We start from the raw sequence: 17,652 nt of genomic DNA, 5'->3' as shown, positions 1-17,652 counted from the left end.
AATTGTAAAATTAAAATTGCATTATTATTAAAGTGTTTTGCAACGATTTATTGCATATAGATCAATAAACAAACTTTTATTGGTTTTAAAATTATTATTATTGTTATTAATGTTGTTATATTTAATATGTAACAATTAAGATTAGTATATATATATATATATATATATATATATATATATATATATATATATATATATATATATATATATATATATATATATATATTTATTTATTTATTTATTATTATTTTATTTTTTTCAGAATAATGAAGAGGCTGGAGAAGCTCGATGGCACATTAAAAAAATCTGACCGTCAAGGCACAGTGGAAAAATTAAAAGTTCTTGCCCCGAGTTTCCGAGCTGGGAGCGTGTCAGTAAGAAAAGATGTCGGATGCATCCAAAGTCCATACAGTCAGCCAAAGAATAGATATGTATACGTAGATATGAGTCTGTATTGACTGTAAGTTTGTTGAAATTAATAAAATAATTTTTGTAATGTATATTATTAACTATACAAGTTACATATACAAAATAGTATATTATTTTATAATAGCCATGAAACATATAATTATTCCGCTTATCATCGTAATAAATTGAATAAAAACAGCAAGAAGCAACAATACAATGATGATGCATATCCTGTATTCATCAGAATGAAAAAAAAGTTTAATTTCATATCTAAAAGTTCAATAGCCCTCTTGTTCCGACCAAACTTGAACGCACACCGACGACTTTTTTTCTTCTGGCAAGTTACGAAACCCCCTGCCTGTACTACATCTCCCATGATTCAAATTAGACAGAGGGGGCGGGGCATAGACGCAAGGAAACACCCGGTCAAGGCGCTCATTTGCTCAACCGCGCCTCACGATGATTGGGCGGGGATTCTCTTGTTTGGTTATTGTAAAAGAGAAAAAGTTACACAAGCGTCAGGATTTTGTAACGCACAAAGCTACTATTTAATTGTTGCCACTCGTAGTTGAGCCACCAGTGTCTTCTTAGCTTTACACCGGACTGAACAAACCGAGCGCTGAAACAAAGAGCTCAGTTGTTGTTTTTTTATTTACAAAGATTGAATATTTTTGAATTACACAAGGACTCTACCAACAGTCGTATAGGTTTGGATTGCCGAAAGCGAAAATGAAATAAATACAAACAGTCGGGATGCATTTTTTAATTGAATAACAGATAAAACGCGTAACGGGTCTGGGTCGAGACGAGCGCGAGAGATTTGGGTAGTGACAAGAAAACAGAAGCGCGCGCTTAAAACATGGAGTTGAATTCAGTGATTTTGACAACTGGGCTTTCGGTAGGTTTTTTCAAATTGGTGAACTATGGGGTCGGCAAACTTCCCGTTGCCGAGACAGCTCAGAGGAACGTTTGGAAATGGAAAAACATCTCCACGTCTTTCGTGCACAGCCTCCTAACTGGAGTGTGGTCTGTGCTTTGGTGAGTTGTCAGAATTCCCCCACATGTGCACGGAGAATGCATTTACACACCCATTTATAATCCTGTTTGCACTGTCTGTTTGATGCCTTTATCAGATGCCTGAGAATGTTATCCAAGAGTAAGATCTTGCCTCTTTATGTTGAACAGATTTGTCGGTTTGATAACTAGCGTACAGACGACACACGTTTATCCCAAATGAACGTTTGTGGTTTAAGTTAATGTGCCAGCTACCCAACATCGTACACAAATGTGGTGTATTTTCATTTTAAACACTATTCCCTGACTGTGAAACGTCTGTGTTTGTAGTTTTTGCATGCATCCCCAGATGGCTGAGGATTTGATAGAAACATACTCCGTTTTCTCTCACGCCTTGGTATCTGTATCGATCGGTGAGTATAAAGCTTTGCTATAAAAGGGTGTAACCGTATTATTTTGTGGTTCTTCAGAGTGCATGTGTGCAGACATTGATGCCCCTGTGTTACAAACTTATGTGCAACAGTGCAACTTAGGTTAGACTTGACAGGTGACCCTAACCTTATTGATCGGGCAATCAAACTAAACTATTCCAGCACAAAATTAAGCTTATTTTAGGACAGTTTTTTTGTTTGTTTTTGTTTTGCATTGCCACCTTTTAGGCAATTAAGCTTGCTAAATTATGTTTACTAGTTTACTATAACATTTCCATACGCTTCCCCCCATTATTTATTTAGTATTATTATTATTATTATTATAAATTACTATTGTTATGTCATATTATTCTAATGTAAAAAATGTTCCATTTAAACCTGCATTAATTAATCATAATTCTGTGTTCTGGTCATGTTGACATTGAGAGGATTTTTTTCCCCCTGAAAATGCTTCTTAATGTTATCACTAAACTAAAGCTGACTTTCCTAAAAAACAACCCCCCCCCCCAATCATATTTGTTGTGTTCCTCTTCAAAAAAAATAGCCAGCTTTTTAAAATAGCTTATGATGCTGTATTAATACTCGATATTAGATTAAATCTTTTATCAGCTTGCTTTCTTTCACATAGCTTTTGTGGTGGGGGGTTTTTTGGAACTGATTAATCACAGCTTATATCATGAACATTTGCCAAAATTTGCCCTTTTTTTCCACTCAAAACACAAATTGTCTGCATGTCATTCCTCTTGGATTATTAGCTATTATTTGTGTATCGTGCTGTTATTTTACGTCGCTCTTAAATGCAATGCAATGTTTTTCAACTAAAATGTAGATAATTCCTATTCGAAATGCCAGAATACCAGAGATATTTTAAATATTTGGAGGAAGCCCACATGCATTTGGCAGAAATGTCAACTATAGCTGCAGAATGAATGGCAAGCTTTATGATCTGTCCCAGGCACGGGTGCTACCCCCAAGTCACATGACTCTCAATGAATGGGCCTTTACTTTTAATTTTCATAAACTCTTTTGCAATATATAGCATTTTCAGTACTGTTATCTCTGCATAATATGCCCATAAAACATTAACAGCCTATTTATAAATCAACAGCTCTTAAAATGTAGGCTTTTTAAGATCTTGCTTGGGAGTCTTGACATAAACCTGCTTCTAATATGACTCGGTAGATAAAACTTCATACTGAATTCATACGTTCATCTTACACAGGAAATATTCTCTTTTTTTTAGTAAAATATGTTCATTTTGAGATGTTAAGGGTTGTATTCAGAATATGAACATTGCCGTTGGTGTAATGTGATGGGAACAAACGGATACAGGAAACGGTTTATACCGAAAATGTCCATCAGTACATTTATATTAATGAGGTCTCCGATACTGAGCTTCATTTGCTGTTGATCTGCTCTAAAATGCAGTCTCCATGGAGACCCTCATATTGGGAGATGGATATAAATAGCTCTCTGAAAATGACATCTTGGTAACCAACACAGTTGTTGTCATGTGGTCTGTTACTTGTTGAAACCTGTTGAATGATCCACTGTGTGAATATAGTGTTAATATGCATTTTTGCCTTTCAGGGTACTTTATATATGACTTCTTTGATATGGTCCTCAACCAGAAGGTCAGTCATTCATGGGAGCTCCTTTTTCACCATGTAGTGGTGAGTAGACGCAAAGCATGGTACATAAATTATTATATCTTTTTTGAGAAACCCATTGACTTGACTGCTATATGGGTCAAACACGAAACATTCTCAAAATCCGAGACTATTTTTAGCACCATTAAGATGTGCAATGCTTCCAGATGTTAGTTCTTTTGTTCATTTCTATTATAATTATTCTCACATTCTCATTACATCCTAATGTTGTAATAGATACATTTTTTTTGTCTTTCTACTTCTTCTATATTAGAAATAAGAATTTAGATGGTTATTGTGCTTAATTTTCATGAATGTAACATGATTGTACAATAAACAATGAATTAAAAGAAAGCCACTGGCTGGTTGTGAAGGAGGTTGTAATGGTAACAGTAACATCATTCCAAAAGAGGTTTCTGTATTACTCATCCGTCTAATAAAACTACACAGACCTGATTCGGCACCTTTTCAGTGTGTTCAAATAATCCAACCTGTCTGACCACCTTGTTTGTAGTTAGACATATTTTTGGAAAAAGGTGAGGTGTGAAGGTCACCAGAGGTTAATCTGCTGAACTAGATGAGATACGTGAAATAAACATGTCAATAGGGAGGCCATTCGAACAAATCATTTGCATTAACTCCGTAATACAGCTTGTGTGTCCTGCTCTGTTGAAACGCATTGAGTTCAGTGAGCTTTGATTCTTTTGAGGTTCTCTGGCGTCACCAGTTGGTAAAGTAGCCAGCTTCATTCTGTGGCTGCTGTTGTTCCCTCTTTTCTTGAGATCTCATTCAGTGAAGTGGCGGGAGGGAACATGCTGCCAGATTCTTAATAGCACTGTGAGAAACTGTCAGACCCTCTCATATCCACCCCATCCCGTTCTTCCCCACTGTTTACATCATGAGCCAAACTGTAAAAATAAGAGGAGCTTTGTTTTATATGTGCTCAGTTTGAACGGAACGCAGCCTGTCAACAAAGGCCTTTTTTTTTTTGCTGGATCAGGTTGGACTGAACGTCTGTCATGCCACGCCAAAAATGCCATTATGAGGTTTTCTTTTCCAAGAAATCAAAATGTCTACAGGTGAAGAGTTTGGAAAGTCTGTACAAAGCCTTTTTTTGGATATAAAAGATCATTGGAGCTTTAGATCATATGATCGACATGGGTGTGGGCAGCTTGCCTCACCCTATCCAGATTGTGTGTAGTTTTCCCATCAAATTTGATGCCTTAAAACACACTATCATTCAAAAGTTCAGAATAGGGAAGTGTTTTTTTTCTTCTCATATGCTTACCAAGGCACCCTTATTTAATAAAAAATACAGCAAAAACTCATTATTGTGAAATATTATTGCAATTCAAAATATTTCAATGTATTTTAAAAAGCTGAATATACTGCAGTCATAAGTGATCCTTCAGGAATAATTTTAATTAGCTGATTTAATGCAAAAAAAAAAAATTATTATAGCTGTCAATGTTAAAGGGTTACTCCACCCCAGTAATGAACATTTTCACTCCCATGTTGTTCCAAACTGGTAAAAACTTTGATTGTCTTCTGAGCACAATTTAAGATATTTTGGATGAAAACCAGGAGGCGTGCGACTGTCCTGTTGACGGCCAAGTAATGAACACTGTCAAGGTCCAGAAAAGTGTGAAAGATATTGTCAAAATACTCCATCTGCCATCAGTGGTTCAATCTGCCACGAGAATACTTTTTGTATGCATAAAAAGTATCAACTGAATTTTCAAAATTTAGTAATCTATTTAAAGGAGTAACACTTTAAATAGATGTGCTGCGGCCTAATATTTCTGTAATATTATAAAATGTCTTTGCTATCACTTTTGATCAATTGGAAGTGTCCTTGCTGGGGAAAAAGGTATTAAACAAAAAAAAAACTACTCGAAAAATAAAAGAAAAAACTTAACATAAAGAAACAAGTGTGATTTGAGGTTAAGAGGAAGTCCATATATAGAAATCTTGCGTAAGTAGTCATACATATGTTGTGGAAAAACACTGATAGTGAGGCCTACTATCAACCCAGTTGTGTTGTCATATACCAATATAGTAAGAAGCAACAGCTTGTTGGTTTGGTTTGCTTGTGGGCCGTGCTGTTTGGCTGTCATTTTTGCAAATGCTGAAGTTTCCAGAGGTGGTTCTGTGGAAAGCATCACACTAACCCAATAACATTCTTGGCATTTGAACTGCTACAACCCTCCTTTAAATCAGCTTCTCAGAAACTGCTTCAGAGAGCAAATGTCTCTCATCCTCCGTTCATTTAGCACAATTGAGTTTGCTAATTAAAGCCTTCAAGTCTCAGAGAAGGCTGATGTGATCATTTTTGTATTAGCTCTCATCCGTACTATGCATGCTGATGTGCAACTGGTGAAAAAAAAAAAAAAACCAACCCAAAAAAACAACGAGGGAGTCCCACAGTTTGGCTGGAGTCTGGCATGGATGATTGTTAGTTTGCCTAAACAGTAAAGCATGAGGTGATTGTGTTTGCTCACTGACAGATCGCTGAAGTGAGGCAGTTGAGTGGTTCCCTGCCAGGAAACTCAATCGCAGCCCCCTGCATTTTCTGTAGAACCTGATAATCCAGCTCTGCTGTGTTAAACCTGCAGCTTTCCCTGACTGGTTCAAGCTGCTGTACGCTGGATAAAGCTGTCAGTAACATGAGTGGTAAACAAGTCAATTGTAGTAAGAAAACAGCCCACACATACCTGATGTTCTCAAGGTGGCTGTGTTTGTAAATTAAAAGATTGGTGTCCCACTACAGTTGTATGTGGCTCACTTGCCTGTAATGCAGTTTCTACACAGTAGGGATGTTTCAACCAACTAGCTTAGTCAATTTGGTGAAGTGAGATAACAACTTTTTTTGACAATTCTTTTATGTTTTATCACTTTTAAAGCACCACCATTATGTATGTCTTATGCAAATAACCTGAAATTAGTCTGATTATCTTTTTAGTTAAATTTTTTTCTTATTTTCTATTTCTTGCTATTATTATTATTATTTTTTTATTTTTTATTATTATTATCTTTAACTGGCAGTTGTTTTGCTCTGATAAATTTAATTTATTTATTTTTTTAAATTGAATTCTTTTATAGTTACCCCCATTATTATTATTATTTTAATATTATTTATTCTTTCTCTTATGTCTTTACCTGGCAGCTGTTTTGCTCTTGGATATAAATTTGATAGCTTTTTATATATATATATATATATATATTTTTTTAAATGTTTTTTTCCCTTTTGTTTTTCTCCCATTTATATTTATTTATTTTATTACTCTTTATTTTCCTATTATACTTTCCTCTGACCTTTCCTTTGTAAATTTCTTTTACTGTTTTTTTAATTATTGTTATTATTATTTTCCCTCATGTCTCTACCTTGCAGTTGTTTTGCTTTCTGTTCCCGAAGCTATTCCTGCATTATCAGTTATAGAGCAAATGATAATGGAGACAGTAGGTCAAAGGTTAACAGCAAGCTTTGTTCTGTTGGAAAGGAAATGGAAAGAATAAAAGGCAGAGGAGGAACGAGAGCGAAGGAATGTGTACGAGCGAGGGAACCACTGTTGGCTCCGGACTGTAGTGTATTTGTGGCTGGATCCCTCCTCCACTTGCAGCATGCATTCAGCATTTTCCAGAAACATCTGGTTCACATATGTTCATGGTACAGGACCCTTATAGAGGAGATCCCATCGAATGCAAACCCCCCTTGAAATTTCCTCTATAACCTGTAGATCTAACAACTTCTTTCTCTCTTCCTCAAAGCATGAGAAATCTCCATTTGTACTTACTCCAACGAGCCGTTCAGAGCAACATGCTGTCCGGGTCAAAACAACCCACTTGTAAATCTTTCCAGCAACTAAACATAGACATGCTAATTTTTTTCTGAGAACTTCCTGCTTAAAAGTAAATATATATAGAATTTATTGTTATTATTTTTTGGAATGGAACTTCCTTGAAGTATGACACAGCTTCATCTGCTATGTTTATTTTTCCACTGTAGTTGGAAAAAGTAGGTGAATTTCACTGTGATGCGAGTGACGATAGCAAAAGCAGGAATGCTGCCAACCTAGAAACACTTTTCATTGTGGAGGGTTCAGTGTGTACGGTACTGAGATTAAGACCTGAAGGCACACGGTCCTGTTCGATTCCGAGCGCTTCAATGCCTCGAGTCTGACATCCTCAAAGTGGATCTGGAGCACCGCCATAGTACGTGTCCGGTTGTCACGGAAACTGTGTTGTCCAGGGGTGTGTGAAGGATGCCACGCATGCCTCCCGAATGATGAATGCTGGTTTTGTTTGTTTGTTTATGGAAGGGGGGTTAAATGCTATTGTGCTTAAATATAGTTTAATCTTAAATGCGAGCTTTTCAGTTTATCAGATTTAACATATCAGTAGTGACATGGATTATTTTTATTCCTGTCCAGATGCCGAAAGGTGATTGTCGTGTCTTTGTTTGTTTTGGTTTATACTAACGTACTCTAACTCGGTGGAATATTTTAGGAAAGTAGGGTCTAGAGCATGTTTTGGATGCAACAGCCTAATTTTTGTGAACAAATACATGCAAAATGCTAAGTTGTAACGGAGCCTTTTTTTCCACAGATGTATTAATTTCCATATTAGCATGTAAATGTTTTAATGCAGTTTAACGCGGGTACAGAATTGGGGTTGGCCACCCTACGCACAACTGTTGCATCGGTCTCCTTTTTTTTGTTGACAAGAATTGCATTTGTTTAGATGCAGGTCTTTACGAACAAAAACAGGAAATGCACACTCCACTTCGTCTTGACGCTGTTATTTTACCGCTTCTAAAGTGGCAAAGAATAAACTTGAATTTTCATTCAGACCAATTAATATACAAATTGGTCGATCATTAAAGCCTAACAAAGGTAGAGCATCAAGAAAACGGGCCCAAATGTACTATACACCAAAACATTTAATGGTAGTGTGTCTATATATTCCTGCTGTTTGACCAGGGTTTTTATGGGTGTTTTACTGACCTAGCTCTGTTTTCTTTAAGGGTCATGTTATGTTTAACCTGTCTTGTCTGAGTGAGGTGGTGGACTTTGTCCTGGCTGAATAAATATCTCCACAATGCTTCTCATTATCATTTACTATATAGCGACCAAGGGGAAAGGAGTGCTATCATATGCTATCCTTAATAATATCATTTTCCATAGCAATTATCAATTTACATTTATATTTGCATGTATTGTTTTACTATATATATTTATTGCCCCACTTTCATCCAGCCATTAAAGCTTAATGCATTTACTTACCGTCTATGATTATGGAGATTAAAAGACAGATTTTTTTGCAATATTGTGAAAGTCATTGTCATATTAATGATGTTAAATTTTTACTGACAAATACATTTCAGAAATACTGTCTCGCGAGATCCCACCCATCTTAAAAATCATAACTGATTCACGTAAACGTTGCTCTCCCAAACACGCACTAATATATATTCATCACACATTCATACATAATTATTTCTCCACTCACCCTGCACCACACCCTTTGGGTTGACTTCTCTCAACACCTTTATTTTTTACGGTTATATTTCCACATAGCCACTCCACCTCGTTCTTCATGTTCCAGCCCAGTTTCACTCTCTCTCACAGCATGTGGCCCCTCCTCGCTCTCAGATGTCTGTAACTGGGAGGATCTGCTTTCTGTGCTCGTGTCTGTTCTTTTACTGTGATTGGAATCTGGAGGATGTGCCTCACAGACCAGCTGCACTGCATTTGTTTATATGAAAAATACTTAAAGACAAAGTTCTCTCAAAAACAACAGTACTGCTGCTTACTTACCGTTTGCATAATAGTGTTGTGTGAGGGGCAGACTGAAATTTAGGTTATTCGTTATTTTTTTAATTATTACTTACAAACAACGTTTTCACATTTAATTTTTCAGTGCTTGGAAATGAAATATGCTTTACAAACTTGTGCTTTACAGAAGTTGCACCACATGAAACAATACTGCAATTTAAATGACCGTTTTCTATTTGAATATAGATTGAAGAGCTGAATTTTCAAAAGCAGACTTTAGTATGACATGATCTTTTAGAAATAATTTCAATGTGATGAATTCGCTGATTAAGAAATCCTTTGAATGCGTGCGTGTGTGTGTGTGTGTGTGTGTGTGAACTTACATTGTGGGGACCAAATGACCCGAGGCCAGCAGCCCCCACATGTTTCCTGTATGCGGGTAGGTTTAGAGTTAAGCGATTAAAAAAAACTATAAAAGACATAGATCTCTGTAAAGTCCCAACAATTCACAAAAACCAAGCGTATATGGGCTCATGTTTATCTTCAACGAAGCATGTGTCCTCTCTGTTTGTCCAACTGTCCACTCTTCTCTCATCACCTCATGGGGTCTAAAGCCATTGGCATCTGTGCTCCATTTCTCACTGAGCTTCAGTATTCCTCACATGCTGCTCAAATGGGACTGCTGGCAATGAGTTCTGACCTGTAACCAGGTTAACTGGTTTGAGACTGGTGCTGCTACCACCCCCATCCGGTTCCTCAGGGGGAACCGTTTTGATCCCATGCCAAATGCCGTTTGTGTCTGCCATGTTCTCTGTGTGTGTGTGTGTGTGTGTGTAATGGAGAATATAGAGACCCTACTAATGATAATTGACTCTGCAGGGAGAGGTTTATAAAACCAAACACACACAAACTTGTAGCTTTGCATTTACAACCGGGGAGCAAACCGGCAGACTTGTGCTAATGTGATGTTACTGTTGCATCATTAATGCGTTTTATGTGTAATTGTATTAAAAAAATAAACATTTTGTTTTGGTGGTAAACAACAAATTTTTGCAGGTGTGATCAGCATGTGTTTTTTTTATTGCTCCCATGCTTAGGCTTTAGCAACTTTAGAGCTTTTGTGTGTGTGTGTGTGTGTGTGTGTGTGTGTGTGTGAATAAGATTATTCCAGCATGACTGCAGAAGGATTATGAGAATAATCTTGCTAATGCAGATTCACTGATTGTTTGTTTATGTCTGCAGCATTATGTTGGAGTAAATATTTATACGTATGGCACTCGGAAAGCATGCATATCACTTTTTTATCACGCTTCAAACTGACCCTGACCCAAACGGATTATGGTATTATTCAGTTAAAATTCTTACGGTTGAGCGGTCAATATGAGCATCCCTAACTAGGATTCGTTTGTATCTTACCTTGTTACTTAAACTGTATCGTCGAGGAAAAAATATTTTAAAAACCAAAGCAGCAAAATTAAATCTTTTAGCAGCACAAACAAAGCACAAACAAACAAGACTATTTGGGGTGAATTTGGAGACAAAAGGAAAAATCTATCTAACCCCTGAAGACAGTCATTTCTCCTCAGAGATGCATTCATCATTTCTTCCTATGTTTTGTGCGTTGTGAACATTGAGCTTGATCTGTCTGCTACAGTATTTTGCGTCCATCTTCATCGTCTCTGGTTTCTGTTAATGGTTGTTTACAATCGGTTTATTTGCCCAGATAAAAAAATTAGTTTTTATTAGTGTGTCATTAATAGTTCTCTAGTCAGAAGTGTATGCAGTTAACAGGGATCTACTCTGAACTGACCGTGCTGTGTATGTTGCTTAGCTTCTTGCATGCTGTTGTTGTTTTTTTAATTTTTTTTTATTCATATCATGTGCATAATTCAAACCGGTATATCCCCTAGGACTACCCTTTAGTATTTTGTGTAAACTGGAATTAGTTAATTTTCTACGCAAGCAACTTGTAAAAGGTTAAAGTCATTATATACACTACAATTATAATATCACTTACTCTCTGCAAAGATGCTTTGAATAGGTTTGTTTATTTAAAATCTAAATTTGGCAGCATGTCTAAATGTTTTTTTTTTCCCCTATAAAATAAATTATTCTAAATTATGATTTAATAAATTATTAAAATACATTTATTATCATTTAAAACATCCTTACAGTGTAGAAGTATACAATACAAACTAGACATTAAATCAGTATGTGTGTTTCCTGAGAATCAAAACCATGACCTTGCCGAGTGTCATGTGTTTGTTAACATAAAGGAACATTGTTATGTATATGACATGAAGACTTTGCTCTTTTGCTGTCAATGATTATGTTCATTTCAAGGCCGAGATGGATGTTAAAGAGTGTTTTATCTTTTTATTACTGTCACCATTCAAATATTACATATTGTACAATATTGAGTGTTTGTTTGTGATCCCTTTGACTTGAGAAACACTCATTTTGTGTAGAAGACAATACGAAATACGTTCATTCACTTATACCAGAGGGATATTCGTGTTAACTTAAGGAGGGATAGGGTATCCTTTAGATAACAGGTTTGTTTGTGATGTTCAGAGCTTTATCCAGCTTTGCGTTGTGTAAGTAGAGATCTTGACCTCACCAAGGGAAAGACAAAGTGTTAGCCAAAGGTCAACATCCTCTCAGTCATGAGGCTGAGGACAGACAAATCTTATTTGGTAATCATGCGTCTTCGTATTAAAAGGGGCCCTTACTGTGGCCTGAGAAAAATATACAGACAAAAATCATGTTTACAGAGCTAACAGTCCTGCTAAATCCTTTTTGTTTTATGTAAGTTCAGAAGTATTTCTCAGCCACCACTGTTTGCTGCAGCCTAATTGAAAACCACTTTTAGCCTTGTTTACAGTCCACATAGCTGGATGGATGTGAGCTTGTCATGCTTTGCTTTATGAATGGAGCATACGTGACACGGTCTTGCTATAAAGAGAAGTATGTTTGGATTTCAAGCTATTAAATGCCATAATGCTTAACTTGCCTGCTTTAGATACATACCAGGGGCTTTTGAGAGAGGCATGTGTCAGTAGTGTTAATGTGAGTAACAGTACTGGCCTTATTGCTGTGACATTCCTCACCGCAAGGACCAGTCGGGTGTCATGTGAACAGGGTTGCATTACAGAGTCATCTGGGCAACCAATGACTTTATATCCCGTTACAAAAGAAGTTATGTCACGTCAAATTCGCACGGTCAATAACTTATTATTGGACGTCATGTAACTGCACCTTTGTGCTCTGCGTAAGATATACACATATGTGTATATATATAATACATATATACATATGTATATGTGTATGTATATGTATATGTGTATATATATATATATATATATATATATATATATATATATATATATATATATATATATATATATATATATATATATATATATATATATATATATATATATATATATGTGTGTGTGTATATATATATATATATATATATATATATATATATATATATATATATATATATATATATATATGTGTATATATATATATATGTGTGTGTGTGTGTATATGTATATATATATATATATATGTGTATATATATATATATATATATATATATATATATATATATATATATATATATATATATATGTGTGTGTGTGTGTGTATATGTATATATATATATATATATATGTATATGTGTGTATATGTATATGTGTGTGTGTGTATATGTGTGTGTATGTATGTATGGAAATCATGGGAAGACTCCGAAAGAAAAATGTTTTATAATGGATTTAAATAATCCATCATTAGCTTTGCATGTAAGCATGAGCTGATGACACATTATTTCAGATTAATCAATGCACTTTTGCCATGTTTTTGTAATGTTACGCATAGACTGCCACCTAGTGGAGTTTACTATTTAATCTCAGAGCGTGTTGGTTTGGTTCTTAGTATTCTTAGATTTAGTATTATTTAGGAATTATTATAAATGTTTATTTATTAATTGGATCAGAGTCAAGCTCACAATCATGATTGTACGCTATTTATAGTAATGACCAAACCTATCCAGCTTGTTTGATGCGTAGAGCTACAGATGAAATAGCGACAGCTTTGACTGTTGTCATGTAGCGTTTAGGACTGATCAACAGGCTCTTTGTATTCCTGTCCTCAGCATCTCCCTGCTGTTATCAGATGATATAAAACACACGCTCACTTGTTTATCGTCGCCTCACAGCAGATTAGAGATGACAAAATCCAAAGAGTTGCTGCTGAAATTAAGCATGTTAGTCTGTCTTAACTGGCCTATTTAAACTTGATTTACTTTCTGTAGATGAATGATTGCGTGAAATGACATCTTAAAACTGCTTTAACAAATTAATTTAAAGAATATCAAATAGAGTATGCATGCGTTATTCACTGCAATTCAATTTAAACAGACTCAAAACTGAGGTGTGGAGAAACTAATCTCAAAATATATCTGGTCATAAAATGTGCTTAAGAATATACAAATAAAAAGGCAAAAAAAAAAAGTATTTTCCGTCAGTGGCATGTTCTTGAGTAACCTACGTTTCTCTGCCTTCATGTTTTGTCTGATGTTGCACTGAATATTCTCACAGACTCTTTTCTGTTACTGAATGTTAAAGTAACTGTTTCTGTTCACATTTTTCTGTCTTGTAACTGAACTGAGAGCTATGAATGACACGGTTATATGAAAGGAATGCACTAATAAAAGACATTACAGTTATTCACTCATCTTCAGACCCATAATTGAAGGGAATAGTTCACCCAAAAAATGAATATTGTCATCATTTGCACTACTCCAAGAGTAGTTCCAAATCTGTGTTGTATTTCTTTGTTCTGCTAAAAATAAAAGAAGATATTTTGAAGAAAGTGTGAAACCAGGCTGTTTTGGGTCACCACTTACTTCCATAGTATTTTTGTTTTTACTGGTATGGAAGTCGATGGTGACCCAAAACAGCCTGGCTACAAACTTTCTTCAAAATATCTTCCTTTTATGTTCAGCATTCATACAGATTTGTAACTACTCTTGGGTGAGTAAATGATGACAGAACATTAATTTTGGGTGAACTATTCCTTTAAGCAGCATGTTTGTAATCAATCAGGATGTTTTTAACGTCAAATCACTGCTACAAATTAGGTCTCTATCCATAACAAATGAGTAAGCTTTAAAATGTTGCTTGGCAAATGCATTACTGTTAACATCTCGATCTGTTTTGTTTGCAGGTGATCACCTGTTTCGGGATATCTGTGTTGACCTGTCGTTACGTGGGTTTTGCTGTGGTGGCTCTGTTGGTGGAGATCAATTCAATCTTTCTGCATTTGAGGCAAGTGCTCCGTATGGCCAACCTGGCCAAAAGTACTTTTTACCGCGTCAACAGCATGATAAACCTCGGCACCTACGTAGTGTTTCGCATCAACACTCTGGCCTGGATGACCCGCTGGCTGGTGCTAAATCGTGACCTCATCCCCCTGATCAGCTACACCATCGGCAGCGTGGGTCTGGCCATCATGACCGTCATGAACATCGTGTTGTTTTGCCGCCTGATGAGAAGTGACTTCATGAAGTCCAGCCGTGAGAAGGAAGTGAGGAAAGAGAAGGAAAAAGAAATGTAGGAAGAAAACTCTTGCCACTCCAGATTCAGCTCCAACCAAATCCGCTCTCATCGCCACCATTCCCAGACTTTTAGGAGAAAAGCTCCTTTCAACCTTCTGACTTCATTCCTGTAACACCCGACTGACTAGATCAACGTTTAGTCGTTTTAACTTCATCTCATGTAGACCTCAAGCTGTGCTAAGATTTTTATGATGGCTATTGTTTGTCACAGGTTTACAAATGTCTGACGGGCATGACATATATTTACACATGCAACCTTGTGCACAAATACTCCTGCATGATTTATACAATGACTCAAAACGTTATGAGTTCTAATGAACTGGATCTGTTTACCTTTATCAAATCATATGCTATCCCATGTAATGTATACATTGTGTATTAAATGTAAGCAAATATTCAGCTGAAATAAGTACTGTATATGTAGAATTTAAAAAAAATGAATAACACATACATACATACAAACACACACACACACATATATATGTGTGTATATATGTAATGTGTGTGTGTGTGTGTGTGTGTTATTTGTAACCTAAATAGCATGACAGCATTTTGATTGAATTTAATTGGAATGCACAATGAAGTAACATAAATTGTTAAAAGTGGAGTTATCTGTTTTTCCAGATGAAGTGAAATCAAGTTCTAATGAACTCACAGACACACACACACACACATATGCGTAAGTTTTGGTGCATTGTAGCAGTATCTTCCTAATTCTATGTAGTTTTTAAATGGACAGTTCACTCTAATGAAAAAAGTTATTTCTTCTGTGGAACATAACCGTAGATGTTTTGTTCTCGCTGCTCGTTTTCCGTACATTGTTGGTGAATGATGACACAGGCTGTCATTTTCCAAAAACAACATGAACGTACTGTAACTTTTGAAGCCATATGACATAATTCATATTTGGTTGAACTGTCTCTTTAAATCTGATGGCATTAGATATAATTTTTTAGTTGGAATTCTCTCTCTGCTGACTAGTGACAACAAATGAAGTCACCATGAACAGCGTGTGCTCAGAGTTCACTACTGGATAGGGTCTGATTTAATTTGCTAAACGTGACTAGTTTTATGATGAATACCACTGCTCTCAGTTGATCTGTTGCCCTTTAAGTGGAGAATCTGAATCTCATTGCTGGAGTCTTTCACAGCGGCTATCAGGATTAAAACACTCCTGCTCTCTTTCTTGTTTTTTTGGTTTGTTTGTTTGGTTTGGGGGTTTTTTTCATAATGAAAAAGAACAATGCATTTGAGGTTAGAGATCCGACAGGCCTGTCATTGCACAAATCATGCCTGTAGGTGGCACTACACACACACACACAACAGAGACCTCATCTTAGCTTAGGCTAATACTTATTGAGAGGCGATGATTAAGCAGCCCTTATATTGTTTTAAATATGCTCAACTTTTTTTTTTCTAAATAAATCTTTGTAATTTTATTTTATTTTGTATATTTGTAATTTATTTGTACTTAATATTATTGTTGTGGTTGAAAGCAAACTGCAAAAAAAAAAAAACATGAATGGTGGAACACTGTCTCAAAATGATGTTGTGATTTTGTTGGTGGTTAACAAAGAAGGGTCTTGGTCAGATGCACTAAAGTATAGGCATTGATTTGTTTAGCCTTAACCTAGTGTTGTGTTTAGCCTAGTGCAGTGAGATTGTAGACTGAATTCTGATTTAACTGTAACTGAATTAGTCAAGAGCGGCCTGTCTGTCCAGTGGGAAGGTTGACGCATTGTAACCGTATGTAGCATCACCCGCTTGTGCCACAAAACTAGTTTATCAAAGCACCAAAGTTTATTCATAATCTTCTGTTTACTAGAGATTAATAATTAAGGAAGTTAAAAAAAGATTAAAATTAAATTAAAAATTAAAATTATTACAGGAACTTGAAAGCAAGCGAAATATAGGAAAATAAATGTGCACTGAAATAGTTAATTTAGTTTTTTTAACTATTGGCAGCTTTATATTGAGTATATGTGCTTGTACATGTGCTTCCTCTGTGAAGTAACTGGTATCTCAGTGTATTTAAAAAGAAAAATGTGTAAATGTTAGTTTTTGAGAGAAAACCATTGTGATTTGTCATTTTTTTTAAGATCATTTCAGCAATGCGGTTGTCGTTTAGAGTGCAATTCTGTACTGTTTTTGGTGAAAGATAAGATACTGTTGTATTGTGCATCTGATGTTTTGAGCATTGCAGTGTTTTCCAAAGCCATAATTAGAAAGAAAAAAATCACAGCTGGAGAAAGATATATATATATATATGTGTGTGTGTGTGTGTGTGTGTGTGTGGTTGTATATGTATGAATATGTATATGTGTGTGTATATATATAAAATGTATATATATAAAATGTATATGTATATATATATATATATATATATATATATATATATATATATATATATATATATATATATATATATATATATACACATATACATACATATATATATATATATATATATATATATATATATATATATATATATATATATATATATATATATATATATATATATATATATATATATATATATATATATGCCCATTCCTCCAGAAGAGCAGTTTTTTTTCCTTTTTTAAGCACTTGCTGTTTTAGTTATAGCCTTATCTTTTAAGTTTTAACCAATTTTATCTAAGTGTGTGTATATATATATATATATATATATATATATATATATATATATATATATATATATATATATACATATATTGGATGAATTATTGTTTTGTAATTAATATCGA

At 35.1% G+C, this 17,652-nt stretch overlaps 1 protein-coding gene across 1 annotated transcript; it reads left to right on the top strand.

Moving 5' to 3' along the window:
• Positions 1-909: 909 nt before the first annotated feature.
• Positions 910-16,171, top strand: tlcd2 (TLC domain containing 2). Its single transcript, XM_043258965.1, has 4 exons — positions 910-1,446; positions 1,753-1,835; positions 3,444-3,526; positions 14,512-16,171. The coding sequence occupies exons 1-4, from the start codon at positions 1,268-1,270 to the stop codon at positions 14,899-14,901; spliced, it is 735 nt and encodes a 244-aa protein (XP_043114900.1). The 5' UTR covers positions 910-1,267; the 3' UTR covers positions 14,902-16,171.
• The last annotated feature ends 1,481 nt before the right edge of the window (positions 16,172-17,652 follow it).

Source organism: Puntigrus tetrazona, chromosome 15 (genome assembly GCF_018831695.1).
Source record: "Puntigrus tetrazona isolate hp1 chromosome 15, ASM1883169v1, whole genome shotgun sequence".
Classification (NCBI taxonomy): Eukaryota; Metazoa; Chordata; class Actinopteri; order Cypriniformes; family Cyprinidae; genus Puntigrus; species Puntigrus tetrazona.
Note: the sequence above shows the minus strand (reverse complement) of the source record. Positions and strands in the feature narration are given on the sequence as shown.